The sequence below is a fragment of the Betta splendens genome, chromosome 7, assembly GCF_900634795.4.
Source record: "Betta splendens chromosome 7, fBetSpl5.4, whole genome shotgun sequence".
NCBI classification, from domain to species: domain Eukaryota; kingdom Metazoa; phylum Chordata; class Actinopteri; order Anabantiformes; family Osphronemidae; genus Betta; species Betta splendens.
This window is the reverse complement of record NC_040887.2, coordinates 11381311-11400212: the sequence shown is the minus strand read 5'-3', so window position 1 is coordinate 11400212 and position 18902 is coordinate 11381311. Positions and strand designations below refer to the sequence as shown.

At 50.5% G+C, this 18902-nt stretch overlaps 1 protein-coding gene across 12 annotated transcripts in view; it reads right to left on the bottom strand.

The window, feature by feature from the left end:
- The window catches only part of agrn (agrin), a 169615-nt gene that overhangs the window by 31050 nt on the left and 119663 nt on the right, over window positions 1-18902 (bottom strand). For 11 of the 12 annotated variants that reach the window (XM_029156125.3, XM_029156129.3, XM_029156128.3 and 8 more), the window contains 10 exons: window positions 16410-16607; window positions 16029-16229; window positions 11515-11669; window positions 11275-11380; window positions 8838-8954; window positions 8145-8309; window positions 6873-7016; window positions 5539-5663; window positions 5317-5422; window positions 1274-1711 (listed from right to left, as the gene is read on the bottom strand). In XM_029156125.3, the coding sequence (XP_029011958.1) occupies window positions 1274-1711; window positions 5317-5422; window positions 5539-5663; window positions 6873-7016; window positions 8145-8309; window positions 8838-8954; window positions 11275-11380; window positions 11515-11669; window positions 16029-16229; window positions 16410-16607 (1755 nt within the window). The remainder of the gene's footprint in view (window positions 1-1273; window positions 1712-5316; window positions 5423-5538; window positions 5664-6872; window positions 7017-8144; window positions 8310-8837; window positions 8955-11274; window positions 11381-11514; window positions 11670-16028; window positions 16230-16409; window positions 16608-18902) is intronic. The other variant, XM_029156133.3, reaches the window with a different exon arrangement.

The window sequence follows — 18902 nt, the reverse complement described above, 5'->3', positions numbered from 1 at the left end:
ATGTCCTGCTCAAGGACTCGCGGTCAAAGGCAGCGAGAGGAGACGGGGGGAGGAGGAGGAGGGGGGGGGGGGGGGTGCTTGGGTTTATAGGGCATCTGTTGGCGTGTGGTGTGCAGATTTACAGATGCTCAGCTGAAAAGGAGAACGCGTGGGGGAGAGAGGGCGGCACACAACAGCAAGAGGACACTGCATGACTCCAATGGGAGCCATGAGGGCTATTAAACACACACACACACACACACACACACACACACACACACACACACACACACACACACACACACACACACACACACACACACTGAAGGCAAAACTAATGTGTCAACAAACACACAACCCAGACATGCCTGGATACACATTTGTTTACACACATATACACATAGGACATCAAGTCTCCAGACTAGCGACATGCTCCTTGCGCCGCGAACACTTTGGTCAGGCTCTGACAAGAGAATAAATCTAAGACTCGGGGAGAAGGAGCCACAAAGAGGGGAGGATGAGGAAGACCCGAGGAAGAGCACAGGGAGGCCACGCTGGTCCATCACTCCTGTCCCGTTAGCTGTCAGACAAAGCTGACGGATGGATCCAAGGCAAAAACAACTAAACTTTTTGTCACAAAGAAGTGTCAACCTTTGTTGTCTGAGCATCGTTTCCGCCACTGGCCTTCATCTCTATCTGACACATCTGCAGTAAGTGGTTTCCCTGCTTTACATTAGAGCCAGCGATGCTGCACAGACGCCTCCTTTTGTCCACAGCTACAGTGAGGGGGGCGCACACACACACACACACACACACACACACACACACACACACACACACACACACACACACACACACACACACACACACACACACACACACACACACACACACACACACCTTAACCTCCCAGTCCTCACACTGTCAAGGCTCCGGAGATGCCCAGATGCGGACCGACAGTTTCATCTTTACAGAGCCTGGGTTTGTTGGTGGAACGGGAGAGAAGAGCTGGCCTGAGCCGACACGTTCTCTTCTCTCCAAACCTCATACATACATCGTGTGTGAGTGGAAATTACACTTCTCCACCCCGCTCTGTCATTTGTCTCCTCAAAAAACAATTTGCATACAAATACACAAGCCTATTTTGATTTTAGCGTAACTCTGAATTAACAGACGATGACATGAATGTGTTATGACGTCAGCTACTGTAGGAGACACTGGGAGTCTGTCCCACCCGTTCTTAAACACACCACTCAAAGGCTTATGGTAATGAAGTGAGAAAGCATGAATTTACCAACAGGCTCCTCTGTGCCGCTGGCCTCCGTCGGGACCCCGCTACCCTCTTCCTCATCGGGCTCCTCCTCTTCCTCGGTCTGGTCGTCCCCACTGGGCTCTCCGCTGCCTGAGCCCTCGTGGGCCGTGGCAGTGGGGGGCGCGTGCCTGCTGCGGGGGGAGGAGGCGGTGGCGGCGGTGGACTGTGGTGGCTGAGGCTGGATGTGGATGGAACGGTGGTGGGGTGCTGGCGTACGGTTGTAGATGATGGTGGGAAAGGGCGTGGCGGCCGTGGGCGGCTCCGCGGCCTTCGTCTCGTCGGTCCTCGGGGGCGGAAGGGCAAACACCACGTTATTGTACAGGGGGGTGTCGGTGGTGATGGCGGCAGCGGTGGTGGCTGAGCTGGGGGTGGTGGTGAAGGGGTAGAGGGTAGGTTGCTCGGCCGCCTCAGAGATGGTTTCTGGTGGAGGGAAGGGCAGGAAGCAAGGAATGGATGAATGACCGAGCAAAGATGGAAATGTCTGATTTTGCTTCGACTCCATTACTGTATGATCTCAAAAATCAAGCCGAAGGCAACAAAAACATCATTAGCCGTTAGCCTTTTCCGAATAAATCTAACTCCACTCTCAAACGCACAACAGTGTCATTATAGAAATACAGGCTCCAGATTAGAAATGCAGTCGCTGATTAAAAACCCAGCAATGGATGAGACGTCTTCATTGGACAAAGCAAATGTAATGAAAGATAATTGAATTACTGAGCAAACGGCGACCGCTGACCTTTTGCATCACAGTTTATACCTCAGCTGCAGATGACGAGTGTGTTTCAGCTGCGTAAGAGCTCTCAGCACATACGTCCCCTGTTTGCATCCACAATAGGAATGTTTGTGTGTTGCGTGCGTGTTGTGCCAATGCCCATGAATTATATATCCATATTCAAACGCTGGCCTCCAGTAAGAAAGCTTTAATCACTAACAGCCAGCGCCTCCGGTGATGAATGATTGATAGAAATGGGGCGGGGAAAAAAAAAAAAAAGCCGACTTTAACTCCGGCTTCAAAGACGGCAGGCTGCCGCTCGCGCGGAGCACGAGCATCCATCAACGCCACCACAAACACTCGACTGTCAACAGCCGCACACCAACATGCGCACACACACGCGTACAGCCACAGGACCGCTGCAAACGAGAGAGAGAGCGGGCGAGAGAGAAGAGGCTCTCCGCAGAGACCGTCGTTACCAATGCAAAAAGGCTCTGGTGCAAAAGGACAAACCGTCTGTGATAAAAGAACGATAAATAGGACAAAACTCCTGAGGGGGAGAAGCGAGCTGGCGGGGAGAGGCTACGTAAGCCAGCGCTTCAGATTTAGCCGAGGCAGGCGGGCGTGACAATAGCAGCTTCTCTACGTCCCACGAGGATGGATGGATGTGTGCTGGCATGTGGGCGAAATTTTAAAACGAAGATTAAAAAATATATATAAAGACATGCACACCTAAGATTCGAGCCTCATTAGGATTCGCACAATATTACATGTAGGACTTAATTACACCGCTGTAATCGTCTATTTGATCTGCAATTATTCACAGAGGTGTGAAATGTGATAGCTGGTGAGACGGCAGAGAGCCTGAGAGGTTCACGGGGCGTCAGAGCTCGGCAGATACTGGGAGCGATGTGGAGTGGGGGTGACGCTATCGGCGCCGACGCTGCCGCGCGGGGCCGTTCCTCTCGGCTACACCTGTCAGTCAGGTGCCCGGGTTGCGTGCGCGCATCCGGAGCGCCGGTGACACGGCGTAAGCGAAGACAAGGTGCGGCTGGAGGAGGGGAAAAAGCAGGACCGCTGATTGGAGGCTTCTCCTGATCAGGTTACATTTGGCTGCTTGGTTTTTTTTCCCCCGTCGCTCAGTAGTTTAACGGACTGTCATGTCACAAAGTGGAAGAAAAATCCTTGTCGTCTCGGCTCGTCTAAGCTGCGGCGCTACCGCTGAAGGGTGGTTATTAAGATTGTTTGTGGTGTCAGAGCAAGGAGGCGCCATCAGGGTGGAGGCGACTGGAGCAGAGAAAAAACGGGACAAAGGCAAAAATGAAGAAACAAAAACACCAGTCAACGACGCCGGCAGTGGGCAAACGTGACAGAGCAGGGAGAGGAAACCGTCACATGGCGGAGACGGTGGAAACCACGTGCGGGCGGAGCGCCATATGCCGCCGTTCGCTGCCAATTTGCCCACGAACCTACAGGTGATGGCTCCATATGGGAGAGGCAGGTCACCGGCGGCTCGGTGGCCATTTCTCCCCCCTCGGCGCCAGCATTTGCTCCTCAGTCCGGATGCCCTCCCTCTGGTCCGCGGCGCAGCTCGAGCATTTTCCCCCCCGGTTCCTCAGATATCGTTTCATCTTTTGCTGAGACGCGGCAAAAAAGCGGGCGAAAAAGCCCCTCCCGCGCCTCTGCTGCCGCGCCGCCTTTGAGCTCCCGGGGCTTCAGAGAAACCGGGCAACATCACAGCGAGCTGAAAGTTCTCTGTCACAAGCAGAGAAGATTTGAAGGAGCCTGTTCAGCAGAACTTTTAGTTTTTCCTCCCAGACTCTGCCCATTGGTGGCCGTCGGTGCAGCAGCAGCAGCAGCAGTCGCGATTTGTGACATAATAACAAGGTGCAACAGATCAATATTCGCGTATTTACATAAGCTCTTGGCGGTGAGCATTAGCATGCCGCAGCACGGCGGCCGGGCGTCTGGAGGCGCCGCATGCAAACAGGAGGAGGGGGGCTGCAGCCTGGCGAAATGCTAATTCGCGCCCAGCCACACGTGAAATGAGCTCGAGATCCAACCCCCGAGCCAACGGCGGCGCCGGAGCCGCGGCCCGCTGCGCGACCGCATCCGGGAGAAGACATTAGAAGATCCCGTGGCTGCCGGTGGGCCCGGGCGCTCGCCTGTCGCTTCCTCCCCCGAGGGTTGAGCAGAGAGAAGTGCGCTGCGAGGCATCTTCTCTCGCCTTCTGTGCGCAGCAATGCTAGGTGAGGGATTACACACAAGCCCTCGTCTCTATTGCCAGGCAACAGAGGAATGTGAAACCAGGCGGGCTTTTTTTTTTTTTTTTTTTTTTTTGCTAGTAACCTGCGGCGATGAATTTGTAATTATCAGATGTTCGGGGACTTATCGAAGCCCCGTCGATCTCTCCCTGAGCATATTTGTCTTTTTATTTGGGTTGTGCACCTGTAATTTACATGTCAACAGCCTCGCCTTCCACTGCGTCCGACCCCAGCTCGGGCCTGACGAGCACAAGCCAAGGGGGACGGTCAGCCAATCCGTGCCCACCGAGCAGTGAGGTGAAAGCATTTTTCCACCCGAAGAAACTGCTCGACGCCCGGCAGCGGCTGACGCGGCCAGCAGCGCACAGCTGGCGCGCCTCGTCCCACCGCGCTCGCCCGCGGGCGAATCTGGGCTCCTGTTGCGACGCGAGCTGGCAGCTGGCGCGACGACTTCACTGTACATGAAAGCCACGGCCTTGGCACGCGTCCCGGCGCCTATTACACCGATCCAAACAACGTCCGTCAGCATGTGAGGCGAGCCGCGAGGAGCGGCGCCGCTATCGGACCGAGGCAGCGCCGCCTTCCTGCTGACACCGGGCTGCGGAGGGACTCGCTCACCTCTCAGAAGGGGGGGTTAAAGATTAAGCTAAATTCCAACCGAGGGCAGATAAAGCAACGGGGAAGTGTCATTGCTATCTTGAGGGATTGGAAGGCTCACGCGCTAGTCGCGCTGCAGAAGCCGGGGATTATTCGCTACCTCGTTCCTTCTTATTTCCCTGCGTTGCAGGATGCGACATGTCTGTTCTCAGCACACGCATGCATATTTTGTACTATGATTGAAATCCCACCAAAGATTTATAGCATGGAGAGCACATCCTAAAATTCACAGTCACGTTGCTGTGACTGGCTTTCCTCAAACAAAGTGATGGATGGAGGAGCGAGCAGCAGCAGCCCACAGCACTGCTCATTAGCTTTTGATTGGAGCCTGACAGCAGCCGGCCCATCCGTGCGACGGCGGAAGCATGGAGGCTTCGGCGGGGGCTCACCTGTGCACTGTCCAACGTACTGCACGGTGACGTCCTTGTCCTGCCTACAGGCGATGGTCCTCAGGTGGCACTGGTCGGCATAGGTCACCCCATCGGAGCCACACACCTGCTCCACAGTGACAGAGACAGAGGGAGGTTGGGACTGGAACACATGTGAACTCCCCGCAGGACGCAGGGGCAAGTCATCTCAGACTCGTTGGACCCAAGTACTAATACGCCAACCTTGGTTTTGTTTTTCTCGTCGCAGTCGGGCGAAGGACACTCGCAGTGGGACTGGCTGTTCACCTCGATGCAAGAAGCTCCAAAGCTGCAAACTAACTCTTTGCATGAGGTTGGAGCCCCAGGACCTACAGGAGGCACAGGTTAAAGCAGGTTATTGGTATTTGGTGAAGGAATATCCTGCCTGTAGGCATCAAAACTTCCATTTACAAAGCAAAGGTAGCTCCTGGTTTTATTCAACTGTTGCATTAGTTAAATAAATGTGTTAGAATCCTTTAAGTACTTCACATTTATTTGATGAGAACCCCAGTTTAATGATTGATGTACTGTAAATCTATTTACAGCATCATCATGCTGAGTGAGTAAATCCCTGTGAGAGCTATGGAACCGTTATACCAACTCCTGGCAGCTTCCAAGCCACCGTTCATTTTAAAATGTGAATAAAATGCTGTATTTTATTCTTCTGTAGGTTTTAGATATGATCTGTTCTTACAAGCACAATGCACCTGCACTAATGTAATCACAATGCTGCCTACTTACCTGTGCGTCACCGTGTGAATTATTCATCATTTCACAGACCATAGCACTTCTCGTGAACTGCTTTACAGCGGCTTAAAAAAAAATATGTGCAAAGGTTTTGTCCCACTGATCTGTTCTAAAGCTCTCCATTGAAGCTCGGAGCTGCCGCAGCAGGAGCTGCAGCCGTGAGCCGACATCCAGCCTTCAGGCGCCGAATGTGGGGTCCAATGCATTGCTGCCACATCAGTGAGGTGTAGAGTACAACCCCCACCCTGGGCTGCTGCTTTCATGCCCTGCCACCTCTCTCTGCACCTTGTCTTTTCATCTGGCGGGGCGCGTGGCCCCACCACCGCGCCGCGGCTCCCGGCTTCATTAGGCGGTTGACTTCCAGTCGATATCCGATGGCGCATCTTAATCAAGGAGACGCGGGTCCCGCAGCGGGAGCTAACCTTTGCTGCGGCTGTCTTTTTAGCCCGGTGCAACCACCGGGGCTGTGGTCGTTATTAATCTCGGTAATCGATAGCCCTCATTCAGGAGTAGACGCATGCATGTGCAGTTATTGTGAATGGTCCAACACGGAGCATAAACGCTTATCAGTGATTTGTCATGAACATCATTTGTCCGCTCAAGTGTTCTCCTAATCACTATCGATTAGCTGCCATGAACCCACATCCTTCCTGTACAAAGCCGAACAAAAAGCGCCCTGCTACTGTACGAGGCCCATCCACGGATCAGACAAGCGCCGGAAAAACTATTTCGCAGTGCTAGTCAGTGTTTATTCACGCTCCACTGGCCGTATTGGTTTTCTCCCTTATTACCTTTGTCGCAGCCGTTCATGCCCATCTTGCTTCCATCTGGACACACGTTGCACTTCATGCCCTTCACTCCCGTCTTGCAGGAGCACAGACCCGACATCTGTTCACAGTCGTCCCGCACGGAGCCCGTCGCGTCGCAGTTGCATGCTGCCCATGGAGAAGGAGAGGAAAACAAGGAAGAATAATAAGAAGAATAATCCTTTCGCGACAGGTGGAGAGATTATAGCACGGCCACTTTACAGAGTCTACTAATGTATCTGAAGCAAACTTAGCCTCTGAAACCTGCTTCAGATCCATTTATATCTTAAAGTCAAGGGTTGAGAACAGTTCACAGAGCCTTAGGGGCCACAGAAGGAGAAGAAGGATGAGTACATAACAGAAACTCAAAAAAAAAACAACCCCAGGGAAGGACATCAACCCCATCGCGCTCCTGGAATCAATGATGTGTGTTGTTTTTTTGTTTTTTTTGGGCTCCTCTCCTGCTGTACCAGGTATTGGCGTGCAGCGTGTTGTCTGCTCGCTGTGGGCAAACCTTGTTAAGGTCAAGCCACAGGTGAGGCACCTACAGGCCCCCTGCTGTTAACTGAAAATGCTCCGTGGCTTCGGAGCCGTATGTCCAATGATGCTTTAACGGCAGGATACGAGCTGGTCACCATATTGCATTACACCAAGGAAAACAAGAGGCCCGACCCCGGTCGTCACTTGAATACAAATGATGCAGTTCAAGGCAGTTCTGACAGGACAAAAGGACACAGCTGGACGTCTTACGGCACAAAAAAAGAACCACACACTGTTAGTTAAAGAGTTTTTTTAAGTTGGCTGTTCAGCTGAAATTTCCTTTTCACAGTCACCACTTCTTAAGTACAAGCAAATTAACAAATCGCCGACATAGATTTTTATTGCGTTTTAGTTAGCTTTCCCCCCCCAAAAAATAGAATATTTGTTTGTGGATGTCTTTTTATTTGTCCAGGTGTCTCAGATTTCTCTGACAGTAAGGACAATATTGAGTCTTGTCGACTTGCTGAGTTTCTCCTGTGACTGCATCATGTTCAGTTTGTAGAATATTTTAAATTCTTAAAGCATTAACTGGTGCCACACTGTTCAGCACCATATTCAGCCTTCAATGCTTTTACATATAAACTTCATTAACCCAACATTTCCATTCTGAGGTTTCCCTGTTTTTCACTGTTTAATGTTTTCATGAACATATGTTGGAGCAGTCCCATTGGTAACATAGCAGAACGGTGATTAGCAGTGCAACAGGCGGCTCCTTACGTGTGCAGCCGCTCATGTTCTCCGTCACGATGCCACGGAAGTTCCAGAAGCCCGGCTCGCAGCGGTCGCACTTCAGTCCCCCGACACCCGGCTTGCAGGAGCACTGACCGGTGGCGGGGTCGCACGTCTTCTTGTAGGAGCCGTACGCGTTACACTGGCAGGTACCTGAGAAGAACGCGTCGGCGTAGGTGTCACTGTTCTATCTCACACCGAACCCCTTACCCTCAGTCTACGCTTCGCTAACTCCGAAGCAGCAGCCAAGATACCGCTATGCTGGATACTCTGCATTGAAGTTTTGCCCTTTATCTAAATGTTGGGTAAGCCCTGTTCCACATATAAAAACGTGGATATATTGTGCTTCATTCCAAATCTCAGTGAATTCTTATTTCTAGTTTTGTATTTTCTCCATCTATAGTGTTTCCCCTAGATACTGTATCAGCTTGATGCAGCGTTTTCACCCCCCATCTGTGTGCTATCATCCATCAAGATCATCAGATGGGGAGATTTCTCTGTTGATATGCCGCATCATTATCATAATTATTGCTTGGATTAAGATGAAACATTTCCAACTCTGCAGCCCAGTCAAGGACAATAACCAGAATGCTGAAGCAGCCTGATGGTATCACACGCGTGCGAGTGCGCGCCACAAACTAGGAGGCCAAAGGGTCAACGGAGGCATGAAGGGCGACTTACTGGGACATCCGGCTTGCTCCACTCCTAAGGCGGCCGTGGCTCCGTCAGAGCAGCAGCCGTACGTAGACTGACTGCAGTGCTGGGGCGCAGGGGCAGTGATGGACGTCCCTGAATACGCTGATGAGGCAGGGACAGAAAGGAAAAAAGGGAGGTGGGAGAAGAACACCAGCAGTTGAGTGATTACAGCGAGGGGAGGGGTCTCGTACAAGTAGAGCAGACAGCACAATCTGGGAGCAACATGTAACTTTTTGCCAACAATGAGATTGGCTTCAGGGCTAGAGGTGGAGAGGCTGGAAGTCGTCTTCAAGATAACAATTCTATTCACCACGTTTCCCCACAATGGCTCAAAATCAGGGGGAAATGATGCTATTACCTCCAGTGAAAACAAACAATGGCGTCGCCGGCGAATGCAGCTGACATTTACCACCTACTAGGAGGCATGTTCCCTTCATTTGTTCCTGTCTAATATTACGGAATTACGCCCCACAACGTCCCAAAAAAACACCAGAGAGAGAAAGAGAGAGAGAGGGAGAAAAAAAGCCTGCTGCATAATGTGAAGGAATGTGCCAAACAGCATCTGCCTGCGTGCGCCGTTTGGAGAGCTCCTTTGTCTGAGGATGCACAAATCTTCAAACTGGTGTGACAACTCTGAATACAGAAGTGCGTTCAACAAAATAAAAACAAATGTGTTCCCCGTTGCCTGGCAGATAGCCAGGAATGAAAATAGAACAACAGCAGGAGCCGGGAAAAAGGGAGGTGTGTTCAATGGCCAGGCAAAAAAAAAACAAAAAAACGTCATTGTTGAAATTCTTTCCAGGCTACAAAGTGAAAAGTGAAGTTGTAGAGATAGAAGGCAGAGCTCGTTGCCTCCCTCTTTTGTCCCCCCCCCCCCCCCCCCACACACACACACCCCTCCATCGCTTCTTCTCTTGTGTTGCTCATTTGGAGTTTGGAGGCCGGAGATACAGGGGCCATAAATCACACTGTTACTGGTGTGGATATGAGCCTCAGCCTAATGGTGATGACTCGGCTCGCTCTTTTTCCAGTGGTTTCCCTCTCCAGAGATGGGCTTTGGACACAGTTCATTTAACTTGCCACTTTCCTGCACTCCATTCAGCTATCTGTACTGAGCCTATTAGGACAAAGAGAACTTTTAATTTCATATGTTCTTCCACCCTTCAAGGGTTTTTCCCCTTCAGTGGCTATTGTCCGGCACGACGCGGTTCCACCGTGATGTGCAGTGTTACCCTCGGTCTGCTGCTGTGCTTTTTTCTGCTGCGATGAGTGTAGCCAGTCTTTCATTTTCTTGCAAGAGTACATCAATAAGTACTTGTGAAATCCCTGACCCAGATTCGAATTGGCAGGTTCATATAAGGGACAGTTTATACTTTATGAAGTGCACGGCAGCAGAAGAACCGTCTGACAACATATGCATATGCAAAACAGTAAGGGTTTTATTTACTGGACACTTGTGCTGCACGACTAGGATGTTTTGCCAGGTTTCTGGAGCTAAAGTCAAATTAAGTTCCTCCTTATATAGCTAAGGCCAGTGAGTTTTACCATTAGCCAATCGCAGAAGCGAGCCCTAAGCTGTCGTAACCATAGAGGGCTCTTCAAAAAAACGGATTGATTATCCATGGATGGCAGAGAAGCGTGACAGTCAGTGCCCAAGGAGGCCGGCTTAGGAAGGAAAAGAATCTGCAGGGATGCTTTTGAAAACACTGGCAACTCCCTCATTCGCGCTCTCTCTCCACCCTCCTCCCTTTTAGACCCATGGGGAATCAAACGGGCTGGAATGATCACCAGAACCCCTTAAGTGCCTTTTGCTCTGCTCCCTGGACTGAGCTAGTGTTGCAGCGAAAGCTACAGTTACCAAAGATGGCTGCCTCTCACCGCTGATCTGATTCCGGCCAATAAATGAAATTCACAGGTGCACAATGAGAGTAAGTGGGGGACGGCGGCTCTCGGAGGCTCGAGAACGGGCCTGTGACCACAGGTTTAATGGGCTGAATTGTCCCGATGTCTGGGAAGCAAAATAAATGACTATAGCTGTAAGCTCAGTGTGTACAAGGGCCCGTGAGAGAGATCTGTAACTCCGCGCACCAGCCTGCCCCAGAGGAACTGTCGATTCCCAGATATAAACAAGAGCATGGCTGAAAAGCGCCCAGCGTGTTGAGTCGGCTTTCCCAGAGCAAATTACACCGCCATACAAATCACCTTTAACCTTGACATTTTTCGCTTGCCCAGGGCCACGGTGGTCGAAGCGCAGAGACAACAGAGCTGACAGGATTTCTTTTCCCGGCTGCAGACTATTACTAGCCCATCGGTGGATGGAATGAGTGCAGAGATGGGATGTTAATGCCGATGAGGCTCGATGAGGGTGCTTCTGTGAGCTGCGATGACTTTAACTGTGAGTGGTTCTAGTATATGTACCGACCTGCACAAGGTCCCTGGTTCTGAACCAACAAGTGCTCTTGTTTTTCACATCTGGCCTTCTTCAGCTCGCATTCATTGCTGTAGGTTTTTCCATCGGAGCCGCACACCTAAAAATGGCAGAAAGTTAAGTACCAGAGAAGTGTTAAGCCAAGAACCTACACTTGACTTTACTCATTTTTATTTACTAGCTCGTGGGCCTGCAGACATTTTCTGAACCGGGTGTGCGGTTCTTGCAGCCTACCGGGTTGTGAGGCACGCTTCGACAGGAGAAGTCACAGATGCAGCGGTCCTCCTCTGTGTCCTCGTCCCACACGCCGCCAAACATGCTGCAGCGGTCCTGCTCGCAAGTCTCCACGCCGGAGCCGGACCCCCCTGAGCCGCAGTCCACGTGAAACCCTGCACAAATACGAGAGAGCTTTAACAAACAGAACGGGATGCTGCAGCATAAGCATAACACTCGGCCTACTGTATGTGGTTTTTCATTCAATACATGGCAACGTTAGCAAGGCTGGTGTTAGGGTTTCCATCAGGCCGGCTGTTAGAAGAACAGTGAGGGTACATCTCTGCCCGACCACTGAGGCATCCTTTCCATTTCAATTAAATGTGAGACAAAAACAGGGAGGGGATTATTAACTCTGGTGGCAAGCCCTACTTTATGGGTGCCTGCTTCCCGATATGAGAATGCGACTAATTGCAAAGTGTTCTGCAAAATCTAATTAGAGTTTATGGAAAGTTGCGAAGCCAGTTCTTTAAACGTGCTCCTGGTTGGCCTTTTACTCGTTTAAAGGAGCTCCTATGAAGACGGCAGGCGCTGCAGACAGCCTGACTGTGTGATCTGCGAGGTCTAAAGCTCCCGAATCACCGTCGGGAACTTGTACCTTCACAAAACGCTTATTACCGTCGTCCAAACCGCACTTGAGCGCAAGGCAACAAATGCAAGCCCGGAAAAGAGATACAGGAAGGCGGGAGAGACTCTTTGAAATTCCATTTGTGACAAAAACAAATTAGGGGCTGTAGCAGAGTGCAGACATTATAAGGAGGAGCATCCTGCCTTTGAATTTGTAAAATTCACCTACAGTGAAGCTCCTGAGGGAGAGCAGGTGAGTGTGTGCGAAACCCGGGAATGAAAGCATCAACACAAATGTCAGACAGAAGAGAGCGCAGCCCCGAGGGCTGGCAGAAAGTTCATTTGACACACATTTACTATTCAGAAAAGAAGCGCAGACACACTAAAAGCTCCCGGAAACACCTGAAAGCCTCACAGAAACCATCAGGTAATAAAGGTGATTCCTTCTCTTCCTGTCTACATATAGAGCTCAGTCAACCCTCTGTATTGAAATTCCACCTTAATGGTGAAATCAATGTAGTGATGGAAGCGCCACTTAGCATAAGCCATCTTCTGGAGTAGATTATGGAGCAAGTCACAGTGCGGTGGGGGCCATGAATCCCCAGGCTGCTGTTTGATATGGGTCATCAGCAGTGGGCTGGAACGGCGCCGAGGGGTCGATATACTGGAGGGGCTTTACTTCATCGGCTGTGAACACAACAGTGGAGCCGAAGCTTTGAATCAAACTGCTACCGAGGCTCGTTCCCCCAAAAACCATCAACACCTGTTAAGCCCTAAATCTGTTTCCATTTGAAACCATTAGAACCTCTGACCTTTAATCTTCCCCTTCTGATTTTGCCGTTGTACCCACTTATTGGTTGTGAACCCGTCTTTCAACTGCTATTGACATTATCCCGGGCCTTTGTCTGTAGATGCCACGGGGAGAAAAAAAACACTGGAGGTCAGCTGACTCCAGGATGGATCAGGAACAGAAATAGCCCGAGCTGAGCCGCTGGCAGTCGGCCACCTGTGTCCGTACACTGCGCCGTAAGGCCGGCTCAGCGAGACACAATGGAAAGGCTAATTCACATTCTGCCCGTGCCCCCTACCAGAGACGAGATAAATAAATAAAAGAGGCAAAACATTAGAATGCAATAAATAAAAGTGAGGGCGAAGGGGGTCCTAATTAGCTGTTCCCCTTTGATGTGCCTGCCACCCGCGCTGCCTATGAACCTTTCAATTAATACATCCCCAGCTAAGACGGCTACATCAGCTATTCTCCCTGCGCTGCCCATCCGTCCCTTTTTGCTCCATCACGGCAGAAGCCCGAGTCTATTTAGCAGAGAGAGCTCCATTAAAAAGGGACAAGGAGGGAAATGAATAGCATAAGAATAATGCCCGGGAAAGACGGCGAGGAATCAGCGTTAGGAGGATTTAACAGGCTCGACGGAGAAGACGAAGGCAACAGAGGAGAGGGATTCGGGAGGAGAAGATAAATAATAGAGGATAGAGAGGATCAAACGTGTGCGGCTGAAGATATTTGGCCAGACAGATAAGTCATGTCAACATCGGCGGCTCCGGGAGTGCTATTACTGCGATGCTTTTGTTATCATTACGTGCGAATATCAACCTGGACGTCCATCACCTCCAATCCTCCCTCTGCGGTGTCAGCGTGACGCTGCACACATCGGACGTGCCTCTGCTGAACTGTTCTGAACAAGACGCCCGCGTTGCAATTTTCACGCACTTCGGTATCTTCTGACGCGTTCTCCGTTTGATCCTTGCACTCCCGTGTGCTCGCGCATCACCGTCCCGCGCTCATAATCGCGTTTATTAAAAGTCTATTCAATTAAAAATGGGCCCGGGGCCCTCTAGGTGATGCACTGCTCTCAGTCGCCACTTTGTCAGTGTCGGGGAAAGGCGCTGAGGCCAGGCCCACCCGAGTATGAAATTAAACAGGTGATAAGTTTCTCTGGATAGCCAACAATGGGAGCGCTGTCATTTTTCACCGCCGCTAAATAAAAAGCGGGAGAAAACAACTTCCATTTTTATGCTCTGTGCCCCCTCCCACAGCAAGAGTAATGAGGATGATTTTAAGTCAGGTCTACATACTGTAAGTGAATAAATCACATGTTTACTTCCTCTCTAGGCTTATCTGAGGTATAAAGCAGGAGTTAGTCTTTAAAGCTCTGGTGATTTAGTTTGCTGCTGTCTACAAAACAGACAAAATACAGTGTTTGGTCTTTTATTCTGTGACAGGCTGCTGTATTACGTAATATACACTCATAATTATGGTAAAACATACTAATCAAACATATACAGTCGGCGAGGTTGAATATATTAACTGCAAATCTTTTTCACAGTACAGTAAGAGCTGCAGCCGAGAGACGCATCCCACTGCCACGCGCGGATACATCAAGAGGGAAAATGGCAACTTGATCGTTTTACAATCACAGCAGACATCCTGGGGAGGGCCCGGCTTAATCGGAGGGTTCTCAAAGGACCAGGGGCAGAGCCCGCAGAAAAAGACAGAGCTAGTGGTCGCTCCTCCGAGTGAAATTTATTGATTTCAGACGATCCCATCTCCACCCATATCTGTGAAAGCATCGTTGGCCCTTTTGTCGAGAGGCGCAATTTTGATGGAGAGAGTGTAAAATGTAAAAAGACATGAGTGGGAGTGGAATGGCAGGGAGCAAAAAAAAAAAAAAAAAAAAGCTATTGTGTAAGTCTGATGGTTTTCTCTGAATCAAAGGGATGGGGGAAAATTGAGGATGTTCCCAGACAGTAAGAGTGACAGAATAAAAAAGAAAGAGGAGCCATCAAGCGCCGCGGGAAAGCGTTGCCCCAGGGCAGCCGCCGAGCAAGGCAGCACACGCCTGGTGGCAGGTAATCAAGTCACAATGAGGACACGTGTGTGTGTGTGTGTGTGTGTGTGTGTGTGTGTGTGTGTGTGTGTGTGTGTGTGTGTGTGTGTGTCTGTATGTGTGGCGACAGCTGCCTTCTGCTCCAAATACCAAAAATGTCACATCTCAGTCAACGAGACCACGTTTGAATCGGCCGCAAGGAGCTTCGGCTGCTCGGCCCCGGGGCCGACGCGGCGGTCAACGGCACGAAAACAAGAGACAAGCCAGGAGCAGCGCTGGCCAGCAATCAAAGGGGAAGTGGGTCCCTCTCATCTCTATTTGCTCTGTCCTCCGTCTCCCCCCACTCCCCCTCCGCGGCGGCCGTCCTCCCCGCTGGCAGCTGTAATCTGCTCCCCTTCACACCTTGTCAGAGGATGACTATGTTCGCCGTGACGACCCACCGGCCGCGGGGGAACGGCGTTACCGCCGCCTGCATGACAAGCGGCGCCCCCCCCCCCCCCCCCCCCACCACCACCACCGAGCTGCACCCGCGAAGCAGCGGTCTGTCTGCCCTGCCTGCGCTGATCAAGATATGACTCGCGCGGCGAATTAGATCCCATTTGCTCAAAATGTGGAGGAACGACGGCGACGCGGGCGTAGAAATCGGCGGCCGCCGCATTAAGTGCCCATGGTCACGCTCTCAGATCGGACAGAGGGGACTGATTACGGCGCATTGTGAAATGTAAAGGGTGATGTCATTCAATAAAACAAGTATAAGGCCGCTTTCACGGCACACGTGCTGAATGGATGGGACGGATTCCTCCTCGTTCCTCCGACCTGAACGGATCCACCCAGACGTGTTGCACTTCTGCAACAGGTCTGGTCGTTCGGACACGCACGACTCTCGCTTCATCGTCAGCGGCGTTCGCCTATTGGCACGCTGCTGCCGGCGCGACTGGTTCGAGCCATTATGAAAATACACAGATGAGTGAACGCGGAACCACAGGTCAGTTGATTAAGATAATTACACCATTACGACGGCTGATTGGTTAACATAATTACACCATTTCAAAGCCCATTTCCTACCTTCGTCGCAGCTACCGGGCTTCGCCACATCAATCCCCTTCCGCTGCAGGCAGGAGGACAGGCTGAGCTCACACTTGTTTTTGTAGGTGGTGCCGTCGCTGCCGCAGACCGGGGCCAAAGCCTCGCCCGAGCACTGCGGGCACTCACACTTGTTCTGGACACACTGGGCGCCCCAGGCACACACGGTGCCGCCGCATGTTTCTGTATTAGACACAGCAGAGGGGCAGGTCAGTGCAGGACGGGCTCGGTGCAGAGGAAGCACGCCATTTGTGTGGACGGATCTCATTTACAGGCTTCACACCGTGCGGCTCGAATGAATTCTGCACGAGACGCGAAGCATAAGAAGGACACAAATGCTGTGCGAAGGCATGCATCACTTACGGCACTCTCCTTGGCTGACGACTCGGAGGTCCATCTGTTCTTTGCAGGCCCGGACATGCAGTTCACACTCGCTATTGTAGGTGGTGCCATCGCTGCCACACACAGGCTGGTGGGACTCCACACACTCTGATGCACACACACACAGCCCGGTCTGGGCATCGCAGATCGCCCCAAATGAGCAGTTGGCACAAGCCTCATCTAAACAGACAGGAAGGAAGGGTTTGGAAGGTTTTGCATATAGTATAAAATATTGTATTTGTGTTCTTTAGGCATTTAATGTGACTTCTATAGAACAGTATGTGAGCTCAGACATAATGAATATATTATGAATATATAAGAATCTATCAAGATAAAGCTGCCTCTAAATAAAGACAGTGCTGACTTGCAATTTTTTAACAACAACAACGGTATATTTGCTTGTGGTTTTCCTGTGTTTGTGTTTGTGCATTCATAACGTGGACAGCAACCATATAATTAAATAGCAAACTGACTGTAGCTGCTCTTTTCTTTATCTAGCTCTTGACAGCTGCTGTGGTGATTAATGATGCAGTGCATCGGCACAAATATGCGAAGTGCAGATATGTAAAGTTTCCACGCGGCGTGTAGATGTGAAACGCTCCCGCTGCCCACTTCACGCAGGACATCGGTTGATTTGGAATATTTTATAAAGGGACGCACGTTTGACTATTAAGACGTTTCATAGTCTACATGCAAGAGGAGTTCTGCATTGATCACAGTGGCCCCAGTGAAGAAACGCAGAACTGACTGAGGCATCGCTCTCTGCAGCTCCGCCTCAATCAGGACTTTATGGGGGATCGGTCCAAACTGAAAATACACCTGAGAAGCAGCCACATAACAGCCTGGCTGCAGTTTGCCAAACGGCACTTAAAGGACCTGGAAGGGAAAAAATCTGTGGTCTGATGAGACACGAATTGAACACTTTGGCTGGGATGCCTATTGCTGCGTGTAGTGAAAGCCAGGTACTGCTCATCATAGCTACTGTACCGCCGCTCCTCTGGGGAAGGACGGAGCCAGCAGTGTTTTCGTAGTCGTGCATGCGAGGAACGGACAGAATAAAGGGAGAGTCACACTTTTCCAGTTTGTGTTCGTCGCCGTACGCTTTTACAACTGCAGGAAGCGAATAAGATCTGCGAGCGCTTCCTTTATTAGGCGGAGGATTCAAGTCTGGGCCAGACAAGGAGCGAGCACCCATTGATGTGCGTGAGGAGTACGTACTGTAGGCAGGGCTCCCTCCTCTGACACCAGCTACAGCGCATTCAATTAGCGGCAGGCTAATAAGCGCTGCTGATTTAGCACTAATTGAGAAAGCGGAGTCTGGCCGTCGGAAACCTCCGCATTATTAATCTGTTCATTACTATATTAGTCTTTCATTTCATTCATCTCTGGCATTCACCTCATTCTTGGATTAACAGCCTTGGTGTGTGAAAGGGATCTGGCAATATGAGAGACGTAGCATTCAGTAGAGTGTATACAGAAGCAACATACTGTACAGTAAATCCTAAAAATGCCTAGGAAACGTGTTAATTAAGGGATATTATGATCCTATCAGGGGTCAGATCAAGTAAAAAGATCATTATGCAGAAATACTGGCCTCAATACATTAACTAAGTATAAGTAGTTAAATTAGTTAATACTTGTATCAAAGGTATTTCAGTTGAACTGGGCACCTGATCATTTGTTAAACAAAGAAAATGGTTTTCAAACCAGCCCAGAACGTGGAGACTTTGCCCTTACATCATCACCGGGGCTCAACGTCTCCGTGTCCAAACACAGATCCATAAAACAATTTCTGAGTTTGCTGCAGACAAGCGGAGTTGGCCTGCACCGAGCCCTGCGGCTCTGCAAGGATTAACGGGAATTGGAACCAGGCGCCAGCAGCATCAATGAGACCCCGCTAATGCTCTTGTTGGTCACATGGGAGCAAATCGTTACATCCAGGTTGCAGCACAACGTATTAGCTAGTGCTTTGGAATGAGGTGTTCAACAGATAACACACAGTGAGTGTAGTGTTGTCATACTGACAGACTACAGGCTAATCTATGCCCAGTGAGCAGATTCACCTCCTAATAGCCCGAGGTAAGTGTGTAGTTTCCACTAAAAAAGATGTCAGATGAAGAGTTTCATCGTATCATCACATCTAACGCTGTTTGTGACAAAATACACAGAAAATGTGAGTCTCTGTAAAACGGGGGTTTGCTGCAGTCGGGGCTCCTCACTGTTTGCGAAATCTATAAATCAGGAAGTGGCAGTAGCAAGTGTTGTCCTTTATCGGGACCTGCGAGGTGATAGCCGCCTCGCTCGCTTCTTTATCAGCTCCCGTCCCTCGCACCTGGCTCTCCACACAGCCTGATCCTCCGCACAACATGCGTCACGAGCACAACAGAGAGGAGTTTGACTTCAAAGGAGCGAGGGAGAGGGAGAACGATCGCCATTACGGCTACTGTTAACATTTCCTGTCATCTCCGTCTGTCA